Raw genomic sequence first — 14465 nt, 5'->3', positions numbered from 1 at the left:
AAGGTTTCCTGGATTGGCTCTCTTTCTGGGGTATTTAGTCTTCAATTCACTTTCAATTTGCTCACACCCCCCTCCCCCCACCTCTTAAATAAAACCAGTCTTCTCAGGGTCCCCAGTGATTTCTATCCAGTCAAGTAGTTTCTGTACTAATCTTTCCTTTCTTTTTAGAAATTTTGGGAGAATTGGCATCCTCCTGCTTCTTGAAACATTTCTCCTCTTTGCCTCTACGATAACCAGTCTCCTGGTTTTCCTCCCACCCCTAGGCCTGCATCCTCGCAGGTGGCCTCCACTCCACCGGGTCCCAACACAAGCTCCTCCTCATCCTTCTCCAGCCCTTCTTTGGCTTAAAAAAAAAGTATGCAAATAATACACAAGTATGTTTCCAAAGGATAGAAATGAAAAAGGCATAACCATAGAGGAACGTAAACTATGCTTTTGTATCGCCCGCCACCTGCTTCCCCACAGAGGCATCGTGGACTGTGTGGGGCAGAGATTGATCCATTTTCCCCTTCATCTTCTGTAATGGAATCACCCAAGTTAGCTTACATTGAAACAGCATGTGTGGCATTGACCAGCTTAACCTGGTTTTGCTTCCTTAAAACAGGCTGTGGATGAATCTAACCTGGAGTTATTTTACAGAGACAACACTGCACGTGTGTAAGAGGGGAACCTGTGTCTCCAGGATAACCCTGGAACCAGGAATCTTCAGTCCATGGAACTCAAAGAACGGAAATGTTGCCACCGGACCCTTTTACCAAGCAAGAAGTCCTTCAATAAAGAAAATCTGGCTTCAGGCAGCCCCAGTAGCTTGATTACTATATATGGACTGATTCCAGACTAGCCAATTAGCTTCCAAGTTTGAAATTCTCCTAACCACTTAAATTTCACCCCAGAACTCCGGGTAGACGAGACAGATTTGAGCCCTGTCTCCAGTCTCCTTGCCAGTCAACCTCGCAATTAAGTTCTTCATTTTCTCAAAAGCCGGTGCCATACTCTGGGCTTCCATGCATGTGGGGCAGCAAGCCCTTGCTCAGCGATGACATCTCCCTCCCGTGCAGCTCTGTGCAGCTCTGCGACTGAGTTCTGGCTCTCGATGAGGTGGAGTTGGTGTGTGCGATGCAGGGACGTCCCCTCACAGGAAAAGACATGCCCTGCTCCTTCTCTTTGCTCCTTCCTGCTGTTTGGTTGCCAGAACCACAGCCGCCACCTGGGACCCTCCAACATGTGGGAGTTTTTTCTTTCCCACACCAAGCAATTCTATGACCCCAGCTGGGAGTCTTCAGTTCAACTCAGTGCTGACACTACTCACCTGGAGAGAGTGTCAGCTGCCCCAGGTCAAGCCTCAACCCCCACCCAAGACTTCAGATGCCAATTCCAAGTGCAGGTTGTCGCTTGTGCTTCTGACCAAATGGCTGTAGACTGGAGGTTCCCACCAAGCCCCCCCTGATTTCGATTACCTTGCTAGAGCAGTTCACAAGACTCAGGAAACAAGCTGACTTACTAGATTACCGATTTATTATAAAAGAACAGAACTCAGGATCAGCCAGATGGAAGAGGTTCTAGACCAGCCAGTCAGCTTTCAAGTTTGTAGGAAGGGGAGAGGATCTCCTGCACTCTTTCCTAGCCACGTCCCAGTACCTGCATGTATTCACCAACTGGGAAGCTTTCCAAATCGCGAACTCTTGGGCTTTTATGAAGGCTTCATTACAGAGGTATGATTGTCCCTCTCTCCTCCCCACAGGCGGTGGGGGGGGACTAAAAGTTCCAACCCTCTAATCACAGGGTTGATTCCCCTGGCCACCAGCCTCCAGCCTTGGTGCTTTCCCAAAGTCACCTCATTAACATAAACTCAGATGTGTTTGGAAGGTGTTTGCCATGGATATCAAGATACCTTTATCTCTCTTATCACTTAGGAAATTCCCAGGGTTTTAGGAGCTCTGCGCCAGAAAGGGGGACAAAGACCAAATACATATTTCTTATGATAAGTCACAGTGTCACAGAGCTGCGTATTAAGGGAGACAGGAAGGCCGAAAAGACCCGAGATGCTGTTCCACCCCCGCACCCGCATACGGGAGAGAAACGGGCGTGTTGTTGTGAACTGTTGTCATCTGGGGTTTCCTCTTACACCCAAAATCAACCTAACTCAAGCTGTATGTCCTTTATGATCTTTCTTAACAAATTTATCTTTTCTTTTCTGTAAATGAATTCATGTATAGTTCTGAGGCTGGCTTTTTTCCTGAACAGCACAGTGCATTCCTCCGTCCTCCTCACTTCCCACAGTGAATCCATTCCTACGACCTGTGCATCCTTCTTCCAGCCCTCACCCCCTCTTCACCCTCCCTGCCACTTCCCTGGTCCAGGTCGCCCTGATTTTTAACTGTGGTCAACTGATCATCCTGTTTCCACTCCTGCCTAGGGTAGAACCCATTCATTCTTCAATCCATTCTTCACCTCATGCTCAGGATGATTTTAAAAAAAAAATCCAATCATGTCAATCTGTGCTGAAAACTCTCTGTGCTTTCCTGTCCCACATAGAATGAAATGTAAGCCCTTTAACAGCCCTACAAAGCTGGGAGGGACTCACTGCCCCTCCTCCAACTCCATCTGGTCCAGGCTATTGTTCTCTTTTTGTTTGTTTGTTTTAACTTTTTTGTAGAATTATAGTCAGTTTATAATATTGTGTCATTTCTGGTGTACAGCACAATTTTTCAGTCATACATGAATATACATAGATTCATTTTCATATTCTTTTTCACCATGATCTACTACAAGATCTTGAATATATTTCCCTGTGCTGTACGGTATAAACTTGTTTATCTATTCTACATAGACCTGTCAGTATCTACAAATCTCGAACTTCCAGTCTGTCCTTTCCCACCCCCCTCGCCCGTGGCAACCACAAGTTTGTATTCTATGTCTGTGAGTCTGTTTCTGTTTTATATTTAAGTTCATTTGTCTTCTTTTATTTTTAGATTCCACATATGAGTGACATCATATGGTATTTTTCTTTCTCTTTCCAGCTTACTTCAGTTAGAATGACATTCTCCAGGGACATCCATGTTGCTGCAAATGGCGTTATGTTGTCGTTTTTATAACTGAATAGTATTCCATTGTATAAATATACCACAGCCTCTTTCTCCAGTCATCTGTTGCAGGCTGTTATTCTCTTTAACCACGTTGTATCTCTTAGTTCCTTTCTCCATCACCATGCCCTTTGCAGACTTGGTCATAAATCATCTGAATTATCCTTTTCACAATAAGTCCCTACTGGTACCTGACTTCTGCTAAAATGTCACCTCCTTAAAGTGGCTCTCCCTGGCTAGCCCTGCATTCTATTTACCTCCTTTATAGCCCTATGACAATTTGTAATTATATATGCATCTATTCACCGACTTGGTCAGCCTCTTCCTCTCTTGCTGGATGGTAAGCTCCTGGGACCAAGGACCGTGTTTGTTTCAGGTGTCACTCCATCCTCAGGAAAAACCAGAGATCCAGCCACACAGAAGGCACTCAGTAAATTCCTGTTAAATGGAAGAGCCCTGCTGTAGAGTTAAGAAACTTTGGTTCAAGTACCATCTTCACTGCTTACAGGCTGTGCCACATTGGGAAAATCCATCAACTTTTCTAAGCCTATGTGAAACATGGGGAAAATGAAACCTGCCTGATGATCTCGTGGGGTCGATGTGAAACTCAAATGGGATGAGGTAAGGTAAAAGTTTTAAACTCTGAACAAATGTGAGGAGTTAATTCGCTGTTGAGGCGAGGAAAACTTAGGTGAGAACTTGGAATGAGAAACTACTTTCTCAAATATCCTGTGTGTGACATAGGCCTCTGTAAACCAGTCTGTCCAAAGCCTTGTTAACAATTAATAACCATTCATTCCTGGTCATTTCCTCTTACTATACAGCGTTAACAGGAGGGTTTTCTTGGAATACAAACTTTAGCACTACTTACATCATCAATCCCAGTAAACGAGTCCTTTTGATTTAAGAATGAGGAGTTTAGTGGCAGCTGGAGTTGAAATGAAACTTTTTGCTAAGAACAATACAAACTCAGCTTTCTCACCCCTTGATCTGCTTTGCTTAGTTTGTTGGTGATTGCTGGGGTGTGATATTTACAGAAAAGTTTAGTAAAGTGCAGGGGGTGGCCTGTCCTTTCACACTGGATGCCTACGTGGTGTAAATAATCCTCTTTTAATCACAGTCTAAACACGGTCCTAAAACAAGATGTTTATGCCAAAAAGAATTCCAGGAGGCATTACCCTGATGGTGGGGGCTTGGACGGGAGAGTAGGGATGAGTGGGTTAAATAATAGAACCATCAACCCCATCGAGCTTGGGCAGGGGGTGGGGTGCACACTTTTGTTGCTTGGATTAGCAAAGAATGAATTGAAACCTCACTTTTGCTTTTAATAAGCACCTTCCTCTAATAGTACTTTTGCCATTTAAACTATAAAGACTGTGATCTTGTTTTATCCCTTGCAACACATTTATGCAAACACATTTGGATTTTTTAATAAATGTTCGACTGCACCAAACTACATTCCTACCAGCAATGTATGCCTCTCTACTGCCTCCTCCCCACAGCCAGTCAATATCACTTAAGAATGTACTTGATGAGGCAGGGAAAATTATTGTTATCAAGTTTAAACATTTAAGTATTTAATTTGTAATCCTTCTCATACTATGTATGATGAGATGAGAAGTGTGCATAAAGCCCTTCTGCTGCAGCCTGAAATGTGATGGGTATTTCAAGGAAAAGCATGTACGTAATTGAACTAGCCACATTTTTTATGAAATCCCATCTTTACTTGAAAGAATGACTGATAGACAAACTGTGGTTTCAGGTAGTATCCTGCAAACACTTTCTCAAAAAATGAATGAAGTGAGCCTTTCACTTGAAGAAAAACTGATCACATTTGTCCCCATCATAAAATTTAAGCTTTCAAATAAAAATTTAAATTTTGGAAAACTTGTTTATCTGCCACCATGAGCTTAAGAGCTTCTCAAGACTCTTATGATGAGATGGGTGATGATATTAACAAATATAATGTTTGACAATATATGAAAAGTGTCAACATTTAGAATATCTGCATTACTCGGTGAACTACTGTTTTCCAAGTAACCAAAGCATCATGTTACAAAATCATACATGAGTAAAACATCCATTCAAAATGCAAGACAGAGCAATGGGCTTTAATGTAATAGAGTTGAAAAGCTCATCCATAGGAATTTAGATTCCAAATCGCTACAAACCTTTAAAAAACTACCGCTTGTCAAGTTTTGCTATTGTATCAAAGAAAAGCCACAATCATCTAAGGCTCTGCAAACAGTCCTCTTCCCCTCACTGCATATCTGCATGAGGCCAGGTTTTTTTCCTATTACAACAGACTGTAGCTACAGATAAGGAGGCTCCAGCTGTCTCCCATTAAGCCAGTCATTAAAGAGGTTTGCAGAAATGTAAAGCGGTGCCACTCTTCTTTCTGACTTTTTTGTTTCGTAGCATGTACTTCTCTTTCATAAAATGCAGCATTTATATGGATAGTTAATAGGATTGTTTTAAAAGGAAGTAATAAGTATATAAATGTTTTCTTAGTCTTGATTTCTTATACTAAAATTATCAATAGGTAAAACCCACAGAAATAAAAAGTCCTTTAGATACTCAATGATTTTTATGATTTTTTAAAAATTTTTGTCTTTTTTTTTTTTTTTAATGCAGATACTGGGGAGTAAACCCAGGACCTCGTGCATGCTAAGCACGCACTCTACCACTGAGCTATTCCCCACCCAGATACTCAGTGATGTTTAGTAGTAGAAAGGAGGTTTGTACATCTCAGTTTGAGGATCACTGGTTTAGACCACAAGGAGGACGAGTGGTACAGTGAGACATTTAGGTGTATCAGAAAGATTTTTAAATAGCCATTGATTTTTTTTCCCCTCATAACTTCAGAATATTAAAAAACATAAAGCTCTATTGGTTGGAGTTTGATTAAATGGGTTTTTACCAGTTTAGTCAAGGAAGCAAGATGGTGTATTTAAGCCTGAATTTGAATTCTGGCTGAGATAAGCACTGGGAAATTACCAAAACTCCTAGCCTCAGTTTTTCCATCTGTAATGTGGGGATAATAATATCTACCTTAGAGGGTGAGAATAAAACTCCATGTAAATCTTTGCTAATTAAAGAATGTTCTGTGGACCAGGGGGTTAACAATGCTGAATACCCAGAGCTCCGGATCATGATCTGCATTTTTGTAAGATTCCCAGGTGATCTTATGCTCATTAAAGTTTGAGCAGCACTGATGTATAAGGCACCCTGCAGAATGCCTGCCTGCCACATAATAGGTGCTCGATAAAAATTCTTTCTTTTAGTATTTATTATTCTTCAGCTTGTAGTTATAACTATTTCAGTCTTTTCGACTACAGTAATTGATTTGGTTTTTAACAACACATTTGACCAGTTAATTTAGTCTTTTCCTTTTTCTTTATTATCAGCCTAAGTAATCCTTCGGCTCATTTGAAAGATTTAGAGCTTTCAGACCTATGGTCCAGACTCTGTCCCTCCTTTTATTTATTTATACAACACACATCAAACACTTAATACGTGTTAGGGACAATGCATGACACTAGGGAAACAGTATGCATACAGACATGGCCCTCACCCTTGTGATGCTCAGCTAAAAAGAGGCACTGAAATGAGCCTCAATGTGCCGTATGAAATTCTCAAGAAGTAAATCTTTGTGAATGTAGGGCAGTAGTATACTTTTTTATTTTAAATCTCCAGAGTATTTTTTTCCTTTTCTGGGTTTTCTTAACTTCTATTAATGTAGAAAAATACCTTCATTTACATCATATAACACATCTTGCTTTGAATTTTATGTTGTCTTATGATAATATTGCTTACCTCAGATTTTTCACTTGCCTGCCATAATTTTGACCATTACTGAATTTTTAAATCTTCTAATATCTAAATTATTTTTCCAATTTATTTTATTTTTTAAAATTGAGGTTAAAAAAACATGAAATTTACCATCTTAACCATTTTAAATTTGCAGTTCAGTAGTGTTAACTATATTCACATTGTTGCTCAGCAGATCTCTAGAACTTTTTCATCTTGTAAAACTGAAATTCTGTACCCAATGAACAACTCCCTATTTCCCCCGAACCTGGCCCTTGGCAACCATATTCTTTCTCTTTCTATGAGTTTCACTACGTTAGATACCTCATATAAATGCAATCATATAGTATTTGCCTTTTCATTACTAGCTTATTTCACTCAGCATAATGTCCTCAAAGTTTATTCTTGTTGACATGAGTGTGACATGAATGAATGTCTGACCGGATTTCTTTCCTTTTTTAAGGCTAAGTAATATTCCATTGTGTGTGTCTGTATACCACTTTTTCTTTATCCACTCATCCATCAGTAGGCATTTGGGTTGTGGAAGCTATTGTGAATAATGGGAATGGTGTGAACGTGAACACTTCTTGACTACTGTAAATAATGCTGCAGTGCACAGGGGTGTGCCACCAGAGTACTTTGATGTAGGCATGGATCCATCCCCTTGCCTGAAAACAGTTCTTAACTGTAAGTAATAACTGCAGGCTTGAGCTGGTAGAGAGAAAAAGTGGGCCACTTCTGGTCGGGATTCCATCCCTAGATATCCCTCCTGGCAACAGCAGAGGGAAGGAGAAAACAACCTGAATCACTCAGAGCAGAGCGGGTTTCCTATCTGAAAGACTGTATGCCTATCATGCAGGACACCATGCTAATGCTTTCATATGTATTGAGGGGGAGATGTGGGAGATTTCTTGAATTAAGATAATTGATAATAAAGATCGTTTTCCCCCAAATTCCCATGACCGTATAAACAATGAGAACAGTGATTTCCAATGTCAGGAATGGGCTCAGCAGGGGAGGATTTCAGAACCTTATCATGGAGGGGGCTTTGTGTTATTTGAAAAGAGAGTTAAGAATAGAATATATTCAAATTTCAAGTAAAATACAAACAACTGAAATGTAAGCTTGACAACGTTTTTCCCCTGACTGTTGGGGTGTGGGTTAGGATAATAAACAAATGTGTGTCTGTGCAGCTGATGCAGCAGAGACCAATCTCTTAAAGGGCACAAAGCCCCTGCCAGAATTCTAACCTGATGTTCGTTACTCGTTGCTGGTCAAATAAATCATTTTTGCTGTAAGTTAGTCCTTAAAGAACTTTAGTTTGACTGGGGAGCCCCAGAGTCTGTCTCCCAAGGGTTCCCAAGCCCTTCCTGTAGATGGCATTCCTAATAATATCAGTTCAGATGCAAAAGTCAAAACCAACTTTGAGCTTCCCTGGAGACTAGAAAATATGCCTTCAAGGAAGGAAAGAAAAATCATTGCAAATTTGAACCACTAAAATTGACTTTCATTGATTTCTTTCAATCCATCATTTCAGTCCTTAGATTAGGGAAGCAGGATGCACACTCAGCTTGTCGGTATCACTTTACTGGAGCTATTTTACTTGTAACCATAGCAAATGTGGCTTTCTTAGGATACAGGGAAGCAGAAAAGGCACTGACCTCAGAGTCAGATGGGCTCTAGTTCCAGCTTGGCCACTAACTAGTTGGGTGCTTTAGACATATGCCTTCTGTGAATTCCAGTAGCTCTTAAACTAGAATAGCTCCATTCCTTGAACTAGAATAGCTCTAACATTCCGTGAGTTAGGGATATCACTTGACCATTGTGTCCATTCTACTTTTTATTTAGCATTTGTTCATTTGATACATACATACATATATATATATAAAAATCTGTACATAGTAAAAATACAAAATAAGTATTTCTTTATAAGTTATGCAATTAAACAGCTACCTTTTTAAAGTTTAAAAACCATTGCAAAAAAGAGAGAAGGAAATCTAGTCAGTCCTTTATATCATTCACAATAACCTTGGTATAAAATATCCATACCTGTGTACAAAATAATGTACAGTTCATAAAAGCTGTGCAAAGACAGCAAAGTTCCATGAAAAAAAAATCAAAGAGGCTTGTAGGTTTCTTTCTATTAATATCATGCCCAGTGCTCAGTGAAACCTCCCCAGAAATAATAAAGGGGCACAAGGTAGAGTGCTTAGTGCATAGACTATGAATGCAGAAATAGTAAAAAAAAAAAAAAAATTTTTTTTAATGCACATACAGAGACTGACTCTTCCTCCTCCCATTTAGAGAACTTGCTTCTTTTTCCCAGAGAGCTTTTGGAATATGACACTTAGAAAAGACTCATTATTACGTGGTACCTTAGACCAAAAGGCACAGATAGGGTTTTTGTTTTTTTTTTTTTCTTTTTGAAATTCTTGAGCTTTCTAAGGACACTGCTATGGGGAAGACTGGGTTACCAGAGTCTGGAGTTGGGTAGGAGGCCCTTGCTACCTCAGATAGGGAGGGGGATGGAATCTAGGAAGTCAGGGGTCCTGAAGTTAGATGCTTGATATTGTGACTTCTAACTCGGCTTCCAACTTCATAAAGGGTTTCCTATCTTCCAGGGTTGCTGCTGCTGCAGACCAGCGGGGCCTGTCTCCGTTAAACGCAGGCTGTGGGAGTAAACACCCCACTGTGTTTAAAATTGCTTGCAATAAACAAGATAGGAGCCCCTGTGGAAAAGTTAAGGCTGGGACCAAGACCTAAACTTCTGTGGAGTGGCTGTTGGGAGGTGTTTTGTGGGGGAAGGGAATGTCACTTGGGGCAATGGAAGGGACCGAGGTGCCCTAGACGAGGTAAAAGCTCAGCAGGGCGCGGCAGCGTCTGGGCAGAGGAGACTAAGTGAACACGCACTGAATCCCACCTCTTCAATTTCAAAGCACTTATAATCAATCAGTAACACCGGGCGCGGGAAGGCTTCTAAGACACGGTGATCTCCTCCTCCGCACCCTCCTCATCGTCCTCGGAGTCGGAGAAGTCCGAAGGTTTGTCAGGGCTGCCTGAGTGCGCGGGCGAAGAGGGCAGCGGCCCTTGCAGCCGCAGCCAGCCGCGGGTCCCGCAGGTGCGGAGGGTCGGGGGACGCGTGATAGACCAGGCGGTGGCGGGGGCTGCCCTGGCCCTCGTCCTCCTCCTCTTCGTCCCCAGGACCCTTCTGACCCACGTCACTGAGGTCTGGGTGCGGATTGAGTTTGGTGGGAAGGGTCTGCTCACGGCAGCCCCCGCTAGACAAGAGCTCGCGTTCCTTGGAATTCCGCCACTTCATGCGCCGGTTCTGGAACCAGATTTTCACCTGGGGCGAGAGGGGTGAAAGGGGAGCCGCAGAGGTTAGCGCAGACCCCACCTCTACCCCAACCGCCCCAAGAGAGCGGGAAGGAGGCCGTGTCCTTCCCCTCCTTGCCTGCTCCCCACCCGGTAAAGTGAGTTCGGTTAGGACTGGGCGCTTACCCTGCCGCCACCCCCACCTCAGCTTCTCGCACCTCTCGCCACGTCCTCGGGCCCCTGGCCCAGGTCGGGGGTGGGGGTAGGGGGCTCTGAGCCCGAGAGAGAAGCGGGCTTTCCTGAGAGGTCTCTGCGAAGCTGGCTCGTGCACTTATTCCCTCTCTAGAGCTTCCCCATCTGTACAATGGGACCTATGCAGTTTCAGAGAACCCTGCCATTTGTCCGATGCGTGGGAGAGAGGAGCTGTGGGGATAGTGCCTTCACCTGTGAGTCTTTCAAGCCCAACTTGGCCGCCAGCTTCTTGCGATCGGGCTTGCTGATGTACTTTTGTTTCTGGAACATCTTCTCCAGCGCCTTGCGTTGCACATCAGAGAACACGGCTCGACGCAGCATGCCCCGGCGAGGCTTGCCGCGGGCGGCCAGCGGCCAGGAGAAGGTCCCCGGGATGGGCACGACGCTGGAGGACGCTGCGGAGACCAGGGGTGGGAGGTGAGTGAGTGGGAGGTATCCCGCTGGGGGCAGTGGCGTCCGACCCTCCACTGTGGCCTCCTTGCGTTTTTCTCTCTGATCCCTTCATCTTTTTAAAGCTCTCCTTTCTCTCCCTCTGGAGAATAGGCTACGAACCTACAAACCTGAGAGAGTGAAAGGCGCTTTCCGCCCAAATAACTTTCCCTTTCAACCGTGCAAACCCGGATTAGGTAAAACCAGGGAAACAGAAAACATCCCCCACAATAGCCTGTTTGGTTTTTTCCATTCAGCGGTCTCAGGGAAACAAACCTGCGTGCGTCAGTAAAATAGCAACAGAAAAAAAAAATTACAAAAGTAAAAATAAAATATCCAGCCGAGGCCACTGGGTTTTCCCTCTACGCTTTTAGCACGTTGATAGCTTTTGCATTCTTTAGATGAAAATGAGGTGCTTTACTGATTTGATAGAGAGGAGAAAATCCGCTTTGGATTTTTTATTATTTGAAAAATCCAATCAGTATTCATCTTTTCTATATTAATCTTTCCTCCCCTCCCCCACAAAATGTGGCCCGATACATGAAAAGTGGCAGCTAATTAGCACATTGACCGCTTCCCAATGGGTATTGGCATGATAAAAGGGGGGGGGGGAGTTTTGCTTTAAGGGAGAAAAAAAAAACCCAAAAGAAACAGAGACTCTAATGAAGCGTGAATGGTAATTGTGTAGTAATGAACTAACAGAAAAAGACTGAGGACAAGCAGCGAAAGCCATATATTACTGGGACAAAAGAGATTTACACTTTCAAACTAAACACAACTGCAGGCCAAGACCATTGGGAGAATACTGATGGCAGAGGCTTCTCTTCCCCCAATCATTTTCGTTAAATGGACATGAAAAGCTATTTATAAAGCTCGGGTTGTTTTTGTTATGGCATTGAGATGGGAGAGAAAGGGAGCAAATTCCATTAGCAGCAGCAGCATGAATGGTGGTTGGGGGGGGCATTGGTGAATTCTTTCTCCCCCTTTCAGAAATCAATTGCGTGTTTCTTTCGCTGATATTTGGGAGTGCTGTGGATCCCATCCCCCACCCAGTCCCTCTTCCCTTTATAGGAGTTCCTCTGTCTCCTCAGTCTTGACCAACTGCAGAGTTTTTGGAACCATAGTTTGAGCCACCACGGGGATTCCAGGATGAAAACCTCGTGGAACCTGTTTGAGGTGTTTCTCCTTTAGACTGGGACCCAATTATGGGCTCTTATTTTATGAGCTCAACGGTCTTTAAAACGGTATAGTGGTGGGGGGAGGGTATGAGAAGAGTTTGGGAAATCAGGTTGGAAATAGAAGACTGGGATTATGGGAGGATCTAGTCCTCCTCCCCCTGGGCAACCCCAGGCATCCCACACAAGAGGGCACCCTATGTGGTCTTGTGAAAAGCCCGAAGCCCTGAATGAGTCTTAAAGAGAAATTAGCCCCGGCTGGTAGGTGTCTCTCCACGGCTCGGAGGGACGAGGGGCTGGTCTGTGTGTGGCTGCCCGGAGGAGCTGACCAATTGGTCATGGTGCTGAAACCTTTGTGGGGAATCGTGGCCAAGTGCACTGACTCTGTGGGAAAACGGCGGCGTGAAGGGATGCCAACAGCTCCTCTCCGGGAAGGGAACCGCCTCAAATTGGGACCATGACAATTCCTGCTAATTTGTAGAGCAGGGAATTGGTGCAAAGTGTCAAGCAGTCACTGCTTGTGCTAAATAGGGCATCAAATTGGCGCGACGGATTCGTGAATGTTGTACGCCTCGCAACCTCTGAACCAGAGCGTAACCCCGTGGGGTGGACGGAGAAATATGGCTTCGCAGGGAGCGACGGGCTGGGGCTGGTGCACCGCCCAGCCTCGTGAAAGGAAGGGGGATGAGACCTACCTGGGAAATAAGAAGATCTGATGAAAGGCTGGAAGGAGCCTTCAAAGTAGGGAAAGGTGAAGGTCTTGGGAGGGACACTCTGGAGCAAGGCAGGGGACGTTTCTGGGAGATAGTGAGGGAAGGAGGAAAAGAAGTCGGGAGACAGAAAGGGAATTTGATTACATACATGATTATTGTACATCGTATTGAATACATGACATGATTAACCCTTAGGCTGGTTTCAAAGGCATCTTCCTCAATGCACTGCCAGAATAAAATAAATCTTTTCCTAATACTGTCTTCATCTGTGGAAATCCTCCCCCCACCAATAGTCCTCAGTGTCGCCCCTGTCCCTAATGTTATCCTAGGCACTAATGAGATAGGTAGGAATGGGGAGGGGAAGAAAAGAATTGCAGATCCATAATACTAGCAAAGCTAGTAAATGTATTGTCTTGGGTTTAAAAAACTGGCTCCCAGAAGCTAGAGGACGCAAACGCAGACGCCCAGGGGAGTGCGCTCAATTTCGCTGCGCCAGGGAACTGTGCGCGCTCTCACACTGCAGGTATTCACGTTCATTCTGAGGGTGAGGCTTTTCTTCCGGGAATTCTGGACCTAAGTTTTACACTGCTTGACGTGGGGCCTCGGGGATCGTGCACAGGTGTGTGCGCCGCTGTGTGCGTGGGTACCCGCTGCATATAGGAAACTGAGGCCAGAAGGACTCCGCACTTAGACAGGCTCTCAGCGTTTAGCTCTCACTTACCAGTTCTGGGCGCCGAGGAGAGGATGGCGTTCACTCCAAACTTCAGAAACGTGGGCTCGCTGGCAGGGGAGGCAGCTGTCTGCGGTGAGCCGCCCCGCCGACTGCCCGGGCCCGGGGAGCCCAGGTCCGAGGCCCCGGTGTCTGTGAGAGCCGCAGGGGCCCTCTGCCTAGGGGGCGACATGCTGGTGGTGGGCACGCTGCGGGGCAGGTAGGCTGGAGGTCGGCTGATGCGGATCAGATCCTCCACCAGGAAGCTCGAGTGGCTGGAAAATGCCGACTGCAGGGATTGGGGCAGCGTTAAGGTGGGCGTGGGGCGCAGGAGGCTGGGGTACCCGGCGGGGGGCGCGAGGAGGCCGGGGAACATCATGTTAGGAGCGGGGCGGGCAGAAAAAACCCTTCTTCCAGTGGCCAGAGGGTAAATTGCTGGCTTCCCGCCCCTCCCGCCCCCTCAATGCCCCCTCTCTTGGGCTTAGCAAAGGTCTTCAAGTAACGATCCCTCTTGGGCGTCTGCGAGTCCTCCTTGGTCCTCCCGTCGAGGTGATGGTTTTATAGTAGCCCGCCCGTTAAAGCGCTTTGAAAAGTGACAGCTCTGACAATGAAGTTCAACAAAGTTCTCCACTCGAGCTTCATTCGCCAGAGGCTCTGGGCGCTCTGATTGGCGCAGGGGTGCAATTTATGATTGGATTAGTCTTCATAAGCATGGCCCGCACAATGGGCCGGCAACAAAGGCTGGCGCGCATCAATTCTGCATATCGACCGCCTCTTTGCAATACAGTGCGCCCCCAAAGCTCTCGCCGGGAGTTTTTGTTCCAAAGCAACACCGGGGCTAATTAAATGCCTATTTAGAAGTTTCAGATGACATCTTGCCTCATAGAAAAGGAATTATTTAAAGAACGCACTAAATTTATTTGCAGCCCCCCTGCTAAGCCTGGAAAATAAATCAATAAATATTCATAGAAATTCATCT

General features: G+C 44.8%; 1 protein-coding gene across 1 annotated transcript; it reads right to left on the bottom strand.

The window, feature by feature from the left end:
* Window positions 1-9590: 9590 nt before the first annotated feature.
* Window positions 9591-13989, bottom strand: DBX1 (developing brain homeobox 1). Its single transcript, XM_032490457.1, is given in 5 exon segments — window positions 9591-9998; window positions 10000-10239; window positions 10653-10855; window positions 12760-12861; window positions 13499-13989. Coding segments are annotated over 5 exon segments (1041 nt in total). The 5' UTR covers window positions 13866-13989; the 3' UTR covers window positions 9591-9869.
* Between the last annotated feature and the right edge of the window lie 476 nt (window positions 13990-14465).

This window comes from Camelus ferus, chromosome 10 (assembly GCF_009834535.1).
Source record: "Camelus ferus isolate YT-003-E chromosome 10, BCGSAC_Cfer_1.0, whole genome shotgun sequence".
NCBI classification, from domain to species: domain Eukaryota; kingdom Metazoa; phylum Chordata; class Mammalia; order Artiodactyla; family Camelidae; genus Camelus; species Camelus ferus.
The sequence above is the reverse complement of the archived record's forward strand: the minus strand, read 5'-3'. Positions and strand labels throughout refer to the sequence as shown.